The 19,407-nt window shown below is 33.8% G+C and overlaps 1 protein-coding gene and 1 pseudogene across 2 annotated transcripts; one reads left to right on the top strand and one right to left on the bottom strand.

Moving 5' to 3' along the window:
- Window positions 1-1,472: 1,472 nt before the first annotated feature.
- On the bottom strand, window positions 1,473-14,493 carry LOC110428098 (Acid phosphatase/vanadium-dependent haloperoxidase-related protein). 2 transcript variants are annotated; one of them, XM_021443792.2, is made up of 5 exons: window positions 14,275-14,493; window positions 14,068-14,202; window positions 13,917-13,954; window positions 13,768-13,834; window positions 1,473-1,866 (listed from the first exon to the last, which is right to left on the bottom strand). In XM_021443792.2, the coding sequence occupies exons 1-5, from the start codon at window positions 14,437-14,439 to the stop codon at window positions 1,507-1,509; spliced, it is 765 nt and encodes a 254-aa protein (XP_021299467.1). In that variant the 5' UTR covers window positions 14,440-14,493; the 3' UTR covers window positions 1,473-1,506. The 2 variants fall into 2 exon arrangements, with proteins under 2 accessions (XP_021299467.1, XP_021299466.1); XM_021443791.2 differs by having other exon boundaries at window positions 14,068-14,493.
- LOC149526288 (uncharacterized) lies at window positions 4,857-6,542 on the top strand (annotated as a pseudogene).
- Window positions 14,494-19,407: the final 4,914 nt, after the last annotated feature.

Consider the following 19,407-nt stretch of genomic DNA (forward strand, 5'->3'; position numbering starts at 1 on the left):
TAGTTACTCATAGACTAATAGTTTATATTAATAACATATCTCCATTCTATTTTAGATGTTTATGTTTGACTTGTATGAAAATTAAGTAAAATATCTAGACTGTTTTAAGTTTTTTTTAAAAAAAGTATGACATTTATAAACTACAATTTTTAAAATAAAAAAGTTAAAAAATTATGAAAAATTAATATGAAACATTAAAAGAAAGAGTTGTAGGTGTTCAAAGATGATAAGTGGACATAATTTTGGAACAGCTCGAAAAACATATATGGATATTCAATTTCGAACTAAGAGAGTATAGAGAGATTTAAAATTTTTATTGTCTCTTTAAATTATTAATAGAATAATAGTTTGTGTTATATTGATTAGTTGTAATCTAATTAATATTTAAAAGATAAACAAATTGTAATATTGAATTTAGACCATTTTGAGTTAGTTTTGGGTTGTTTGTGTTTGGATCAATTCAGGTTTAAATCATTTTGAATTCAATAAGAATGTAAGTTGATAAAGATTTTAATCGATTTGAATACGAATCAGTTTGGATCAAGTTGAACGGGTTCAAATTGTTAACATTTTCTAATCAAATTGGATTGAATTGGAATAGGTAAATCTAATAAATTTTTCGAGTTTGAATTGAGTCGAATTAAGGTTTAGACTGATCAACAAAATTTTTGATCAGCTGTACCCACTATAATGGCATGATCACGTTCAATGGCAAAGGGAATGGGGCTAGTAAGGGTCCATCTCCCTAAAAGTTTTAAAATTTTAAAATATATCTTTAACTTTTATAAAATTTCATAGTTTTACCCTATAATAATTTTTTTGTTTGGTGAAATGCCCCCACTATAATTAGTCAAAAACTAATTTTCTACTTATCTTGACTCTTCTAGTTACAACATCAGAGCGTGCATTTTCTATTATGAAACTTGTTAAGAATGTATTCCGTTGTGAAATGTTAAATGATTTTCTTAAAAATTCCTTGATCATTTTGATTGAAAAAAAAATTATTCAAGATTTCAACATTGATTTAATGATATTTTCAACTCTATGAAAGACAGTCAAGTTCAATTAAAGATGTCAAATCTTAACATAAAATAATTATTAAAAAAAAATCTTTATTTTGTACTTAACACGTGATTGAATATATTTGGGTAGTTTTTATATAAATTTTTTTCATCCAAGTTTAACTTTTTTTGGTCACTGATCATGTTTAATTTCTCTTTTACGTTGGCTTGCAAATACACACAAGTACCCATCATGTGTCATCCATCAGTAGCGACGAACAGAACGTTTTGAGAAATGGCTAAACAAGTTGGCTTGGGAAGGGAAAAAGAGAAGGACAAGCTTCTATTTAATTTGTATGCAGTTTCATCAAATGATAACTCATGTCTTGGACACAACTTTATATAGGTGATGTATCCCCACTCTTTTATGGCTAATTTGGAAAACCCAATTTGGCAATGAACTTGTTAAAAGAATAAAAAATAAGGTTCAATACATAATAAAAGATCACATTATCGAATACACTGCCAAGCTTACAAGGAAACCTAACAATGCCCCTGCTACAACTTCAACTTCTGTGTGTCCAATTGATTCTTTTAATGGGATTAATGGGTTACAGGCATTACTTTCTGAACCTTCATCATCTGCTGCTAACTCAGAAGATGCCACTGCCTCATTAGTTTGACTTACTTCTTCGTTTGATGTAATTACGAGAGAACCAAGTCTCTCAACATTTAAGGTGGCTGTGCTTTCGTCTCGAGAAACAATCAAATCATCTCTATTTTTGGAGACAACTGAGGTAACCTGTCTCTTGGGTAACACTGTATTTAGAGCTTTTGCATGATTTCCTACTTCTCTGCGCACCCCCTACAAAAGGAGCACCTATCTCTCTATCAGTACTTCACATTCGACCAAACTGTCAGGCTAACAAATAAAATCCAGAAAAATAAAGAACTCTAGAATCAAAGTGTCCTGCCATTTTCAATTGTCTGAGCACTCCTCAGCTGATAAGCTGGACCACCATGATGCAAACGCTAATCAATTGTAAAGACGTTAATAGATTGCTTTACTAAGAGAGAACGAAGTTATTTATAAACATAGAGCATGAACACTTACCTGAGACATATATGACAGTATTTTAGACTGATGTTTTAGCTAAAACAAGGATCATATTTTTGAAAATGCTGATTCTGTATATGTTAGGAAGAGGTGTACATAAAGCTTTCTGATAAACAATGTATGGAACAAGGCTTTTTGAGGTTTCCACCTGCTAAATCAATATGCTTTCTTCTATAAGCATTAAACTAAAATAAAGCAGGACCTGTCAATCATAAAGGAAATAAAAATATAGAATTGCAAAATGAATCTGCACAGAGGATTTATCAGTACACTTTCAATATATGTAGGTACACATACATAATATAGCCCTTTAGTGCTGCACAAAAATATAGTTTCCCAAGTAACACCAAAGACAGTGTCTCTATTATTACTGCCCACGATGTCCTTCTGATGCATCCTTCTTGCAAGATTTGATCTCTTTACTTTTTGTATCCTTCAAACATAGCTTGATGGAAAACAACTAAGTGTGGTTATGATTGTGTGATGCAATCAACCATGATAAGTGTGACTTCTAAGGAACCTTGTGCACTAGGATTCTGTCTCTTCCTTCTGTTTTATCCTATCTTTCCTATTTTCTCAAGAATTTCAGATGTACATTTAGATTAGCAGCAAATGCATCCTCATACTGGAAATAATGTCAGAGGATTAACAACCTAAATTGTCTTTCCATGCATGGCATGATTGTTGATATCACATTTGCCTCTCAACCAAAATTATTAGTCTTGTCTATGTTGTATTGGTTGCAATTCTACCTAGCTCTGGTCTGAGCATGGTAGTTTATTCTTTCAGAATCACAGTTTCCAACAATTGCTGAGAAGTATCCAGTTTCACACAAAATACACAACTGGAAACAAGGACAAGCAAGAAACAAAACGTATACCTTTCAACTTCTCTCTTCGTACCTCCTACCAAACCCCAAAATGTTGGGAAAATATGTTTCAAAAAAGCTATCGCCATAAAATGCTGGAGTACTAATTTCACCAGGAAAGGCTTCTTAAGTATACTTCAATGTCAAAGCAAAGGAAAATTGGGACAACTCCACTGAACACCAACATTCGTGTCCCTTAGAAGGATATATTTTGATCACCTTAAAAGAAATATGACTTAACAAGGCCGCACACGCACTTTCTTAATGAGACCAGAAATTTTAATGTATGACATTCATATCTGCAGCATTTCATATCATGAATGAGAACATGTCCAGATTTTTAGACGCTAGATCTGGGAAAAATTTGAAATACAATGACATATCAGTGCCCCTATATCTCTTAACCAAACCCATGATAATTTTCACCATGTCTATATATTAGATATGAGGAAAAACACATCTTCCATTGACAACAAGTCCAGAGAAATCATTGGAATTGTTTTAGGAAATTGATTGGACGAGGACACTATTGGTGTGTGATGTAAGTGCATCCAAAATTCTATTTATTTGGTATTTTAGTTGGTTTAAGATTTTTTTTTCTTTATTCTATTTAGTTTGGAATTCATTTCTTATCTTTATTAGGAATTTAGTATTTTAAGCCTTTATTTATCATTAGGATTACTATTTGATTAGGATTTATTTTAGCTAATATATATAGGTGATCCTTGATAGAGGACTTATCATTATTATTATTATTGTTATTTTGTTTATTTTGAATTTTTTTCAAGAGGTTTCTTTAAAACCTATTATCTTTTTGTTGTTCCAAGCATACTCAACCTAGTCAAGCCCTAATTGTTGAGTTCTAATCACCCTAAACCTTTCTGCTACACCAAAGTGGTATCACAGCAAACTATCCTACTATCCTACTATCCTACAAGGATTTTTAGCTAAGAGCCTATGGTTGGCCAAGATAGAGGTCGAGGTAGAGATAACCAGCCCCAACAAATTGAGTTGGCTGAAATGTGGAGAATTATTGATGACTTGACCTAGGTTGTGCAAACGTTGCAACGTTAGGAACTGGTGGAAGCCCAAATGGAGAATCCAGAAGGTGACCACAACCCTTTTGAGATTCAACATCTTGAGGATGACGATGAATTTGAGAACAAAAACCCCTTTCATGAAAATAGACCCACAAATCAAGTAGCAAGAGTTGGATTGGAAGGCCGATTACTACACGTCTTTGATTTAAATGATGGAAGTTACATGCGGAGGATTGTTTGTAGTGGGAAGAGTTAGAACCAGTTTATGATGAATATGATGAAAAGATGGGGGAAATTGATGAGCATCCTGCACAAGGAATTGGAGTAGTTCTTCGTCAAGATCAAAGGCTTGTAGAGTTTTTTTAGTGAGAAGTTGATGGACCCTAGACAACGTTATTCAACTTATGACCTAGAGTTCTACGCTTTGGTAAGGACTATTCGTCATTGGCAGCATTACTTGGCTTACGGTGAGTTTGCTGTTTAATAGCGTTTGGTACAAGGAAAGTGAGAGCACATTCCTTGCAATGTGCCCAATTAAATTACATTGCAATGTTTGTTTTGTAACAGACTACTACAATATAAGATTGCAATGCAATCACATTACATCCTCTAGCTGTAATGTGATTGCAATCTAAAACCAATGCAATCACATTACATTACACTCTGTAATGTTATTACAGACTTTTTTACCCTTAAACTTTTTTACTTTATTAAAAACATTTTGCAATGTTATAATTAAAATAAAAAACTTTAAAATAAAATATATAATATAAGAATAAAAAATTAAAGTAAATTAAAATATATGATATTAAAATATATTTAAGAGATGATATTATATAAAAATAAAAAATAAAAAATACAAGTATATTAAACTTGCATTTTAATAAATAGAGACAATTTTGAAAATTAACACTACATTTCCAACAAAATACTTGTAAATCAAACGTTACAATGTTATCTTTCTTATATTTTAATTATTATTTTACTTGTATACCAAACACTGTAATGCTATTTTTCTTGCAATTACATTACTTGTAATTTATAGAATAAGAATATATAAATATTCTTTTATTAATAAACGTAATTATAGAAATTAGAAATCACCATAATTATAGAGATTTTATTTTCTTTATTTTTTTATTCTTTTCCTATTTTAGAGATGTGTAGGCTGTATATATAAGTTATGTATTATGAATGAAAGATGTAGAGTTTTCTTTTCCTAAATAACAGAGTTTTCTTTTCCTAAATAACATGGTATCAGAGCTGTTTTGGTAGTAGATCTATTTCCTTTGAAACAAAGTTCTTAGTTTTTCTTTTACACCTAAACCTAAGTCACCCATATAGGGTAACAATCTGATCCCACAGTCAGCACTAGGAGGAGACTCACCTGCTAATCGGCTTCTTCCTAAAACCTTGCCACTAAAGTCTCCACGAGTGGCTGTCACATGCCGCTTTTGGTTTCTGGTCCTAGCCATCTGTCAGAGATTCACTCCGATCTTCTCTTCTAATCTTTATGTCAGAAGATTTCAACAAGATAGTTTGATATTCTTGTTGGGTTTTGCTATTGGGTTTTCAAGATGACAGAGTCTGTACCAGAGGAAAAATCAATGGTAGTGGCTGGTGTGATTCCTGTGATGACAAAGATCACAGAGTATAAACTTAATGGTTTCAATTATTTGGATTAGAGCAAGATAGTTCAGGTCTATTTAAGAAGCCTTGATAAGGATGACCATATTATTAATGATCCTCCTACTGATAATACAAGGCAAACTTGGATGAGGAAAGATGCACGGCTATTCCTGCAGATTCGAAATTTCATTAATGGTGAGATTATTAGCCTCATTAATCATTGTGAGTTTGTTAAAGAGTTGATAGATTATTTAGATTTTTTATATTCTGGTAAAAGAAATATTTCTCGTATTTATGAGGTATGTAAAGCATTTTATCGTGCAGAGATACAAGATAGGTCTCTCACAGCCTATTTTATGGATTTTAAAAGAATTTATGAAAAGCTTAATGTTCTGTTGCCTTTTAGTCCTAATGTGAAGGTTCAACAGGCTCAACGGGAGCAAATAGTGGTTATGAGTTTTCTTGCGGGTCTCCCTTTAGAGCTTGAGACTATCAAATCTCAGATTCTTTTTGGTTCTGAGATCTCCTCTCTACATGGCACCATTACAAAAGTACTACGTACAGAAAGCTCTAGCTTCACGTTGGCTCAGACTAATAACAGTGTTCTTGTAAGTTGTCAAAATAATAAAAATGGTAACAGAGGAAGGGGAACGAGCAATCGTAACCGAGATGTTGATAGTCGTAGTTAAGAGTTAGGAGGACTTGTGTGCCATTATTGTCATGAGTCGGGCCATACAAAGCATTTTGGTAAAAAACTCCAAAATAAGTCTTAGCGAGGCCAATCAACAAATGTTGCAACTTTTAATACTTCATCTTCTGATAAGACTATTTTAGTTTCTGCAGATGAATTTGCTCAATTCTCGTAGTACCAAGAATCATTAAATCCACTACTTCTCTTATCACGGCTATCGCTAAGTTAGGTAACTCCACTACATGTCTTATTTCCTCATCATCCAAATGGGTCATTAATAATGGTGCCTTAGATCATATGACAGGTAATTCGAAGCTATTTTCCACTTTCCAATCACATACAACCTCCTCTAGTATTACTTTAGCTGATGGATCAACCTCTTGTGTTCTTGGTTCTGGAACTATTAATCCAACTCCATCAATTTCATTGTTCAATGTCTTAAATCTACCTAAGTTTTCTTTTAATCTAATCTCTGTTAGTAAACTCACTCGTGCCTGGAATTGTTGTATCTCATTCTTTCTTGATTTTTATCTATTTTAGGATCTTACGACGAAACGGATTATTAGTAAAGGTCATGAATCTAGAGGTCTCTACTACCTTGACACACAAGTGCCGAGATCCATTACTTGTTCAAGTGTATTAACCCCCTTTGAGGTGCATTGTCGGTTAGTACATCCTTCTCTATCTTCCTTAAAAATATTATGTCCTCAATTTCAAAATGTATCTTCGTTGGATTGTGAGTCATGTCAATTTGCCAAACATCATCATCTCCCTTCAGTGTATAGAGTCAATAAACGGGCTATGTCCACTTTTGAGTTAGTCCATTCTGATGTTTGGGGTCCTTGTCCTATTGTGTCTAAATCAAGTTTTAAATGCTTTGTTACTTTTGTTGATGACTATTCTCGTGTCACTTGGCTATATTTAATGAAAAATCGTTATGAGTTATTCTTTATTTTTTATGCCTTTTGTGTTGAAACAAAAATACAATTTAATGTTTCTGTGCGCACATTGCGAAGTGATAATGCTAAAGAATATTTTTCTGATAAATTTTAATCCTATATGATTCAGAATGGTATTCTTCATCAATCTTCTTGTATTGAAACACCTTCTCAAAATGGAGTTGTCAAGAAATAAAAGAGACATCTCCTTGAGGTAGCCTGAGCACTTATTTTTCAGATGAAAGTTCTTAAAGAAGTTTGAGCTGATGCTGTCACCACAACTTGTTTTCTGATTAATCGGATGCCTTCCTCTATCTTTCATCGTAATATTCCCTATACTATCCTTTTTCTTTCCAAGTCTTTGTTTCCTATTGAACCTAGGATATTTGGTAGTACATGTTTTGTTCGTGATGTTCATCCTCAAGTCACCAAATTAGATCCAAAATCTCTCAAGTGTGTTTTTCTTGGGTATTCTCGTCTTCAGAAAGGTTACAGATGTTATTCTCTTACTCTTAACCGATATCTTGCCTCCATAGATGTCACTTTCCTTGAAAATACTCTTTTCTTTTCCTCATCTTCTAGTTATGATAGTCAAGGGGAGGAAGATGATCTACTAGTTTATATTGTAACCCATCTTGTCAGTGCCATAGATATTCTTGCACTTGATCCTACATCTGTTCAGTCACTTGTTGTCCATGTTTATTCCAAACGACCAGAAGCTCAGACCACATGCCCTTTACCAATCCCTTCGCCGTCAAATCCAGTTTCCAGAGATCATGATCTTAGTCTTCATCTCCCTTTTGCTCTTCGCAAAGGTAAACGTCAATGTACTTATCCTATTTCATCTTTTGTTCTTACGATCACTTGTCTTCTTCTTCAAGTTCGTTTGTTGCATCCTTGGATTCCGTTTCAATTCCTAAAATAGTTCATGAAGCCTTGTCCCATCCTAGCTAGCGTGCTGCTATGGTAGAGGAGATGGTGGCTTTAGATGGTAATGGTTGGATTTAGTAGATTTGCTTATTGGGAAGAAAGTTATTGGGTGCCAATGGGTGTTTGCTGTAAAGGTAAATCCTAATGGATCAGTGGCTCGCCTTAAAGCCCATCTTGTTACTAAAGGGTATACCCAGACTTATGGTGTTGATTATTCTGATACTTTGTCTCTTGTAGCTAAACTTACCTCTGTTTGTTTATTCATCTCTATGGCGGCTACCTATGATTGGCCTTTACATCAATTAGATATCAAGAATGCTTTTTTACATAGTGACCTCTAGGAGGAAGTGTATATGGAGCAACTACTTGAGTTTGTTGCTCAAGGGGAGTATAAGAAAGTTTGTCATCTTCGAAAATCCTTGTATGGCTCGAAACAAAGCCCTCATGCTTGGTTTGGCAAATTCAGTGAGGTAGTTCAGGATTTTAGGATGAAGAAGAGTAAGTGTGATCACTCAGTGTTTTATAAACAGTCTGAGGCAAGCATAATCTTACTAGTAGTGTATGTTGATGATATTGTCATTACTGGGAGTGACACTGTAGGTATTTCATCTCTCAAATCCTTTCTTCATACCCAATTTCAGACAAAAGATTTAAAGTTGTTGAAGTTTTTTTTGGGTATTAAGGTGACAAGGAGTAAGAAAGGTATATTCTTGCCTCAAAGAAAATATGATCTTGACTTGTTGACTAAGACAGGAAAATTAGTTGTGCATTCCAAAACAATCTTTAAAGGAGCATATTATTAGAGAGCTTCATAAGAATGGCTTGGGAGGACAATTTGGTAAAGACAAGACTTTGGCAATAGTGGCAAATTGTTGTTATTGGCCAAAAACGCATCGAGATGCAGAAAGGCTAGTGAAAAGATGTCCAGTTTGCTTATTTGGTAAAGGCAGTGCTCAAAACACAAGTTTATATGCTCTTTTACCTAAGTCAGATGCACTGTAGATTTGTTTCAGTATGGATTTTGTTCTGGAACTTCCAAAGAAAGCAAAAAGGTTTGATTCTATCTTTGTGGTGGTGGATCATTTTTCATAAATGGCACACTTTATTCCGTGTTTTAAGACTTCTGATGCGATTCATATTGCTAAATTTTCTTTCATGAGATTGTAAGGCTCCTTGGTATTCCAACTTCCATTGTTTATGATAGAGATGGAAGTTTATGGGACATTTTTGGAGAACTTTGTACAGGAAATTTAACACAGAATTGAAATATTCTAGTACTTGCCATTCATAGACAAATGGTCAAACGAAAGTTGTGAATCAAAAGTTAGGTAATAAGTTAAGATGTCTTATACGGAACAACCCAAAGACTTGGAATTTAGTCATACCCCAAGCTGAATTTGCCTACAACAATTCTGTCAATCGAAGCACAAAAAAGACACCATTTGAGGATGTGTATGGATTAAAACCTCAACATGTGCTTGATTTGGTGCCATTACCACAAGAAGCCAAAGTGAGTGATGAAAGGGAGTTATTTGCTGATCAAATTCAAAATATTCATGATGAGGTAAAAGCTGTCTTAAAAGCGAGCAATGCAGCATACTATTTTGCTGTAAATCAACATCATCGTAAGTAGGAATTTGAGGAAGGTGTTCAAGTATTTGTGCACTTGAGGCAAGAAAGATTGCCTAAGGGTACTTATCACAAGCTCAAGTTTAGAGAATTTGGACCTTGTAAGGTGCTAAAGAAAATCAGTTCAAATGCCTACTTAATTGAGCTGCCACCAAAGTTACAAATCAATCCTATTTTCCAATATTTAGGACTTGTATCAATTTGACGGATTTGATGGGACTCCATCTACTATAGACGATCAAGCTCAGCACCTTCCAATTGCTAAGGCTGAAGTTATTGAAGAAGTGTTAGATGTAAAAGAGGTTCAATCTGGACAAAAGGACCTGCATAGACGATTTTTGGTAAAGTGGCTTGGTAAACTTGCTAATGAAAGCACTTAGATTGCTAAAGAGGATATAGACATCTACAAGAAGTATGTCAAGGCCTACTCATCAAAGCCGAGTTTTTTTTCTGACCCGAGAGGAATGATATAGGCGCATCTAGAATTCTATTTTATTTAGTAGTTTAGTTGGTTTAGGATTTATTTTTCTTTATTCTATTTAGTTTAGGGTTCTTTTCTTATCTTTATTAGGAATTTAGTATTTTAAGTCTTTATTTACGATTAGGATTACTATTTGATTAAAATTTATCTTGGCTAGTACAAATAGGTGATCTTTGATAGAAGACTTATCATTTTTATTATTATTTTGTTTATTCTAAATTTTTATTCAAGAGGTTTCTTTAAAATCCTATCATCTTTCTATTTGTCCAAACACAATCAACCCAATCAAGCTCTAATTGCCTTAACCCTTTTTGCTACACCAGTGTGGTTTCATTTGGAATGTTTTTAGAGAAGCCAACCAGATTAAAGACTCCTGTGCAAAGATTGGAGTGGATAGGAAGGAAACATTTGTGCCTTGCTGGTTATTATTAATCTTAGTTGGGCTGTAATGCGCGCTAAAAGACCAATTACTGTTCATGTTAGTAAAGTTTTGTCAATATAAAGTTTAACATATGTTATTTTGAAGGGTTTTGACTCTGGGCTCTTGGAAAAATTAGATGCCATAATTGGGGTAATACAACAGTGTATAAGTTGCTGTAAAAGTGAGATAAAGTATCACTACAAAACAGACTTTACAAGGCTCCCCTGCATGTTTATGTTCTGTTTTTAGACTGAAATGGCAGCAATGTTTTGCTTCATGAAACCATATATGTTCAAGTGTTTTTCATGTCAACAAGTGTCTTTTAACCAGCCAAAATACCGGTGTCAGAGCTGCAATCTGAAGAAAAGGGAGTTAAAAAACATGAAAGGAAAGGAGATTTGATAGTTGAAGTCACAGCTAGTTCAAATAATTCATAAACCACTCAATATTTAATAATTCTAATGTTCTCTATTTGAGGGTGAAAATTATGATTTATGTGGTGTAAAAAAGGAAACTTCTTTTCTCACTTTGGATGTTCTTAAGTTTCTTGAAAACAGATATGAAGAATTCGATTAATGATGCCGTTGACTACTGCTTAAAAGGAGGACTGAAGAGGAAGAAACCAACAAATGCTGGTGTTCCTGGCATGACACAAAGAGGTGTCTCAGCTGCTTCTTATTTGAGAATCATGAAAGCAAGGTGAACAAAGGAGGCAGGGGACGTTCACATCAAGAGTTCAAAGGTGACGAGGAGGTAAAAGCTATCAACCTATAATCTTTGAGAAGAAGTTCAGGAAATATGAAAATGAAGGAGAATTAAGAATTTGAATGATTATTTTAGTAGACTTATGGATTTGATTGATCAAATGGAAAGTTATGGTAATTCCATAGAAGATGATCATATTGCAAGGAAATTATTTACTAGAATAAAGAGAAATTTGATCCTACAGAGGCTGCAATAGAAAATAAAAAACACCTCTCCACATTAACTGTTCAGGAGTTTATGAGCACGTTGAAATCCAATGAGCAAAGGTTGGCATGATATTCCAACAAACCAATTGAGAGTGCTCTCCAATCCAAGCTCACTTTTGACTCCAAAAATGCCAAAAAGAGACCATCAGCACATACTCAATACAAACGTTGATCTTTTAGAGGGGGTAGGCATGGAAGAGGTACAGGAAAAAGTGTAAGAGGAAGAGGTACAAGAAACTGATGTAGGGTGGACATATGCTAGTTGAGGGATTAAATTATCTAGGATTTTATTGTCCATTTATTTTACAGCTTTTGGTCTAAATTTCATGTTTCCTTCAAGTTAAGGCTCCAGGTTTTTATTTTATTTTACGTTTTCTTGAGTTTTAAGACTCAAGGTTATTTCAATAATCGTCCAATTTGGCTGGACTTTACAGATTATGAGTCTAGAATCTTGCTTTCGATTTTCCTGATGTAATTGGCTTTTATGTCTAATCTAGAAGTTGTTTAAGTCAAGTTTGCCAGTTTCCTAATCCGATAGTTTCAAATTAGAGTCTCATTATTTGTTACAATCCTTAATGGACTAGGAATGCTAGGAATCTGTATATATATATAATATGAGGAGGGATTCACTAACACCAGTGTACAACTAATTTAGTTTTACACCCTTTCATATCTTTTCATACAATTTATATTTGATCAATCTAACTGTTGAATTTTATACAGTATACACGTAAATCATGCATGCCAAATTTCAAGTGAATTAAAGATATCTAACTATTTGTTTGATACAATATATTTTTTACTGTTTAAATATATATTAGAAAAATAGAATTCTGATTGGATAGCACACATAGGTTGCTAAATCCAACCATCAATGTTAAATTATTAATTGTAGAAAGGTGTAAAACTAATTAATTTCACACCGGTATATCTTGATCCCTCCTTATACATAGATACACTGTCAGTGTTAAATTATTAATAGTAGAAAGGTGTAAAACTAATTAATTTCACACCGGTATATCTTGATCCCTCCTATAAATATATATATATATATATTCATTCCAATAAGACGTTGAGTAATTAGCAGAGAATTATCAATATTATTTCTCTTGTGATCGTCTAGTAACTTCTAAAGATCCCACAGTCAGATTAGGGAATTTTGTAAAGAATTTTGACCTAAAACCTGCAATGAACTTTAATCACCTAGGTATTATGGATGTATTATGTATAGATAAAGATATAGATATATTGATGTAATCATTCTACTGACGCATTAAATGATTATCAGAGAATTATCAGTATTATTTCTCATGTGATAATGTGGTGCAATCAACATTAGGTGTAACTTGTAAAGATCCCTCAGTCAGAAGCTTAGGGATTTTTTTAAGAATTTTGACCTAAAATCTGCGATAAACTCTAATCACCTTGGTATCATGAATGAAGCAAAAAATGTAGAGCCGATGAAAGACTCAAACATTGTATACTGTCAGTTCAATCAACTCTGCTCAATATTCACTAGCCAAACCATGCAACACCAGACCTGGTAGAGTTTGCTCATCAAGATTGACTTAGTTATCTTGCAGATCGGATAGGTAGACCAACAGTATGGGAAACTAGGGAATTGAATCAGCATCGTATTTACAAAGTGAAAGGCTTCAACTTCTTGAAAATTGAACTTTAAGGGGTTATGCTGCTACCTTAAAAATCAACATTCTGGCATATTATGGATCCCATAAAACTAGAATTTATAGTAATAGTTTCTAGTGCTACTGCCAAGAATTTGCATTCTAGTTCACATTCGCATTTCACATAATACAGGACAAATTCTTCATTAAAATCAACATCACTGAAAGAGGTAAAAAAAAATAACAATGAATGTCAAGTATGACTGAACAAAACTTTGCAAAGCATAACCGGCCACAAAGATTGCAATATCCAACAAATAGAGTCATGGTCTGGGACTTGGAGCGGTAGCATATAAACAAAAATAGTAAGGAAGCACTGTTCAAACTATATTACACAGGCAAAAACCACACAGAGCATGTGCATACCTGAGCATCATACATGACAAGGCCAGCATAGACCAAGGAGAGGCCGAAAATCGAATCAGAGAAACCCCTGCAATATATTAATAAAGGAATTTGAAAGAAAGAAATTGGCATAAACTACAATTAGTTTGGGTTGAGATGACAGCAACAACCTTTCAAGAGCAAGAGAAGTTGCGGTAGCCACGACAGACTGTCCATACAGAGATGAGGGTAAAATCTTAATGGTAAAAAAGGGCGAGAAAGAAATTCAAGGAATGAATTGTTAGTGTTACCAAAGAGAAAGAAAGGCAAAAGGTGCATTACGGAGGAATGGGTAGAAGGGAAGCCCCCAGCCTGGAAAGCAGTCCTGAAATTGAAATCTTTGCCGTAGAGAATGACAGAAGTGAATGGCTTTGAGAGCTGCCCAATTGCCGCTGCCACAGCGGCGGCCACCAGTACCTTCGACAGCATTAGCAAAGATGAAAAATTAAAAAAGTTGAGCACCCAGCAAATGAGTAATAGGAAAAACACCTTGTTATGGGCGACTTGAGCAATATCGTCAAGGCCAATGTTCACCAGGCAAGTGAATTTTGGTGGTTTTCTTGGAATTCTGATAACATTGTGTATTCTTCCATGGTTTTTGGGCCGTGTAAAGGTTAAAAACAAGGCACGAGATGTCCAACACTGCAATGCCATGTGTTTTTGCACGCCAGCCTCCTTCTGTTATCTTATCTTCCCCAAAACGCCTGTTTTCTTCTCTTTCTACTGCTTCTCGCTATCTAAGGATTTAGTTGGCGCGGTTACACCTTTGTTATGCTACTGTTGCTCACATTAATTGAAAAAATGTCTTGACAATTTTTTTCATTTATTTTTTATATTTTATTTGATATGTTATTTCATACACCAACTACAACATAATTTGCCTTCATAGATGTAGACACATGCATTTTGTCCTCTAAAAATATTTTATATTATGCGTAAAGTTTTCTAAATAATTTTTTTAATTTTTATATTCCAATGCTCTTTTTTTATTTAATAAGAGGTAATTATAAAAGCTTCAACCCAATATTAGTGATCATGGGATGAGCCCAATCAAGCTCGAGTGACACCTTGAAAATATAAGTTTAAATTCATCTATTTAACTAATAGTTAGGGATGAGCAAATAAGTAGATTGGATGGTTTGGTCTATCATATTTAAAGATTAAATAGATTAAATATTATTAAAAAATTAATCAAATTGATCAAATATAGAATTGGTTCACTAAGTTTGATTTTGGACTAATAAATCAAAATTTTATCACTTTTTTTTTACAAATTACAATATTAAAATTTATAAATTTCATCCATAATTATAAAATATACAAACAATTTACATATAAAAAATATATACATTTGTTTCTTCACTCACATAATTATGTATTTTTATATAAACTATCAAATTAACTTTCAAGATTCAACATAGCAAAAAGTCAAAAATAATAAAATTAACATCTACAAAGTAAAACTATAATGTTATAATGCTTTATATCAAAGTCTATATAAATAATAACTAATTATAAACAATATGTTATAAAAACTAAGATGATAAATAATTAAGTTATTAAGTGTAATTATATAAATAAAGTTTATTATAAATTATAATAATACTTATGTATAAATTAATATTTGTATATATAAATATATTATTTTATTATATATATTAAATTAATGATACAACTTATATGTTATAATGTTTTAGTTGTTATAACAAAGCTTGTATAAATAATAACTAATTCTAAACAATATATGTTTAAAAACTAAGATAATAACTAATAAAGTTATTAAGTGTAATCATATAAATAAAATTTATTATAAGTTATAGTAATGCTTATGCATAAATTAAATATATGTGTATATATAATATTATTTTATTATATATATATGAAATTAATGACACAATTTATATGTTATAATATTTTATATCAAAGTTTGTATTGATAATAACTAATTACAAGCAATATGTTATAAAAACTAATGTGATAACTAATAAAGCTATTAAGTATAATTATATAAAGAAAGTTTAATATAAATTATAGTAATACTTATGTAAATATTAAATATATGTATATAATATATTTATACAATTATATATATTCATAACATTTTGTATTACGAAACATTACTAAGGTGCAATAATCATAATATATTAATATGTAGGAATTTACTATCATATATTGTAATATTAACATATAAGTTATATCATTTCAAATATATAACTTGTAATTTCATACTAGTCTAAAATTATAAATAAATAAATATAACTAATATTAAATTGTTATGATTATGATTTGTATACGTATATATAATAAACTAATGCATTTTAAGTATATTATTAATTAAGTTTACTATCAATTTTTTTAATATATATAAAATATTATATATATTAATATATAGAGGAAATTGTAAGGAATCACCCCTTTGATAAGGGCATTTCACAAATAACCATTAAAATAAATTTAACTGGTTTTAGCTATTTTTAGTCAGGATTTGACAAAAATACCTTTGAAACTATTTTTAAAAAAATTAAACTATTCATCACAATTTCTCTCAATCTGTATTTCTAATTTCTCTCTCTCACCATTCAACTCTCTCTAATTTTACATATTGGGGTCAAGGTTCATGGTAAAGATGGATAATGTGGCCAACTGTTTTTTCAAGATGTAAAAGAAGTTGACCCCCAAGCAAGCACAGTTGCAGGTGTACTTAGTTGAGTTCAACTTTAACATGGAGTACAAGCCAGGCATATCCAATATAGTTGTGGATGCCTTGAGCTGTAAGGCAACACTAGCCACAATCAACCAAGCACAATATGATATTCTGCCTAAGATCTGTAAGGGACTAAAGTGATACCCAACAACATAAAACTTGATGCAATGTGTGCATGAGGGTAAGATGCGCAAGTTTTAGGTCGAAGGTGACCTACTGATGGTGATAAGTCATCGAATCTATTTGCCACATGTCGATGACTTATGTAAAAAGATCATCTGCAAGTGCCACTATTCAAAATGGGTAAGGCATCCAAGGGGCCTAAGGCACAACAACATTAATTGGAGCACGATATCATTAGCCCAAGATGTGGATGAACTTTGAAGCATACCTACGAACATGCCTAGTTTGCCAACAAGACAAGGGTGAGCAGCAACAATTGAGAGGCTTACTCAACCACTAAATTTACCATGTAGGCCATAACAGTTTATATCCTCGAGACTTTTTCACTAGTTTGCCTAACTCCAATGGTTTTATTGCCATTATGGTTATGGTTGATAGGTTCAACAAGTGTGCTACCTTTATGCCGGTGACAAGGGAATGCCTAGCCGAGGAGGTAGCTTATGTGTTCATGAAGAACATGGTGAAGTTATGGGGAATCCCTAAAAGCCTAGTGAGTGACAGAGATAAACATTTCATTAGACAATTTTGAGTCAATTTGTTCAAGCTACTAGGGTCCTAATTGCAGTTTTTCACTAGCTTTTGTTGGTAGACAGATAAGTAGACCAAGTGTGTGAATTGCCTATTGGCAGTGTATCTATAGCATTACATCCGCAACACATAGTTAAACTGGTTGAAAATGCTTGATGTTTCCCAGTTCAACTATAACTTGTAGTAACGTGAGTCCACTAGCAAGAGCCTATTCGAGGTGGTTATGGGACAACAGTTGGTGACTATTGGCATGCTAACTAGTTGATATGATGCACTGACACTAACAACATTTCAATATACCTTGGTATTTCATGTGAGCATGCTCAAGCCCTACCATGGCGACCTTCAAGATCCTAGCCAAGGAGAAAATTGGAGACATTCGATGGGTAAGTGAGCATTCTATGATAAGGAAATTAGAAGATCCTTGCCAAACGTGTGCTGCAAAAGAAGAAGTACCACCCACAACACCAGTATCTGGTTTGATGGAAGGGATAGTTGAAAAGTGAGGCTAGTTAGGAAACAACTCAGGCACTTTGGCAGTTCGAAGAGTTGGTAGATTATTTCCATAACCAAGCAACAAGGATGTTGTTGGAATAGCTAGGTGATAGTGTTATGGACCTGAAGCCCTATGTGCAGATTAGCTCAACGATAGGCAAGCTAGCATGATAGGCATGCAAGATTCTTGCCAAACCGAAGTAGATGGCATGTAATGAGCCCAAATAGCCTATGCAAGATTGGCACATAGGGCACTTAGGCAACAAAAGCAAGTAGAGCATGCATGTCATGCTCATTTTGTGCATAGGGGCAAGCCAGCTTAATGGTAAGGGACTATAGCTCAAGAGTAGGTGAGCTAGCTCGATGGTGGACGAGCAATATGGGTTGAGACTTAGATTTTCTAACAAGGTAGCATTGTCGTGCATAGTTAGTGCATGATAAGCCAGGACGTGAAACAGGTGCACAGACAATGCATGACACACGGGAGCAAATTGGTGCACAATTTGCAGCACAAAAGAACGGACTGACATGTAGTTAGGGCACGTAAAGAGGTAGTCAACCCACAAAGTGCACTAGAATCACTAGCTAGCCTATGGCCTACGTGGTAACCATTGCTAGCCATTAGAAAAGAGTTTTAGGGCACGTTAAACTGGCCCACTTAGGTACAAAATGCTACCTAGTTGTTAGACATTGCCTTGTAACTACTCTAAGTGGTCTTTAGCCTATATAAACCCTTGAGCCCCTTGATTTGCAACTAATGACTCTTATACTAAGTTCTTATACAATCAAACTCTCTCTTTGTTCCCAAAGCTCACTTTACTCTTGTTGTGCTTGCCATAAACAATCCTAACTAAGGCTCTTTGAGAAGGTTGTTAGTCTTTCTAAGGGTCCTTGGGTAACGCAAAAGGTAGGTCACACAAGTTAAGAAAAAACTCCTATGACACTTGATATCAGAGTGACAATGGCAAACACAAGAAATAGAGTGGGAACCGAGGGTGTTGCTTTCACCCTTGATGAGAGAGAGGCATGTTTGGATAGAATGTAAAGGAAGTCTTTGTTGAGAGAATGGGGATTGAGGTTGTTGCTTCCACAATTGAGGGAGGGCTATTAGCCATGCAGCTAGCTAACAAGGTGGACATCCCCAAACTGAAAGAGTTTAAGGGCCAGCGAAGTGCCCAAGATATTGAGAACTTTCTATGAAGGATGAAGTAATACTTTTGAGCCATCAACATTGTCGATGATGGTAAGAAAATTAATACAACTTCAATGTATCTTACTAATTTGGTATGTTTATGCTGGTGCAGAAGGTGAAACGAGATGCACAATAGGCTTGCCATCTCTACACAGGTTGATTTTATACAAGTGCTAAGGGCTTAGTTATACATTGAGTATGCCCAAGATGAAACGTGTGGGAAATTAAGGCATTTGACTCTGCATATAGGAGTTCTGGAATATGTTAGGAAGTTCATCGAGCTTATGCTGAATATTAATGACCTAAGCAAGTGGGAAGCTTTGTTCTACTTCCTCGATGGGCTGAGGCCATGGGTAAAGCAGGAACTTTAACATAGCGGGGTCTAAGACATTACTATGACAATGGTTGCTACAAAGTCCTTGATTGAGTGCCATAGACCTATGATTGAGAAGGACATTAGCAAAGAGAAAACCAAGGCTCAATATATTGCCAAACATATGTCGAGGAGTAGCACCAGCGA

Source organism: Theobroma umbraticum, unplaced genomic scaffold, assembly GCF_002168275.2.
Source record: "Theobroma umbraticum cultivar Fairchild unplaced genomic scaffold, ASM216827v3 scaffold_25.0, whole genome shotgun sequence".
Lineage (NCBI taxonomy): Eukaryota > Viridiplantae > Streptophyta > Magnoliopsida > Malvales > Malvaceae > Theobroma > Theobroma umbraticum.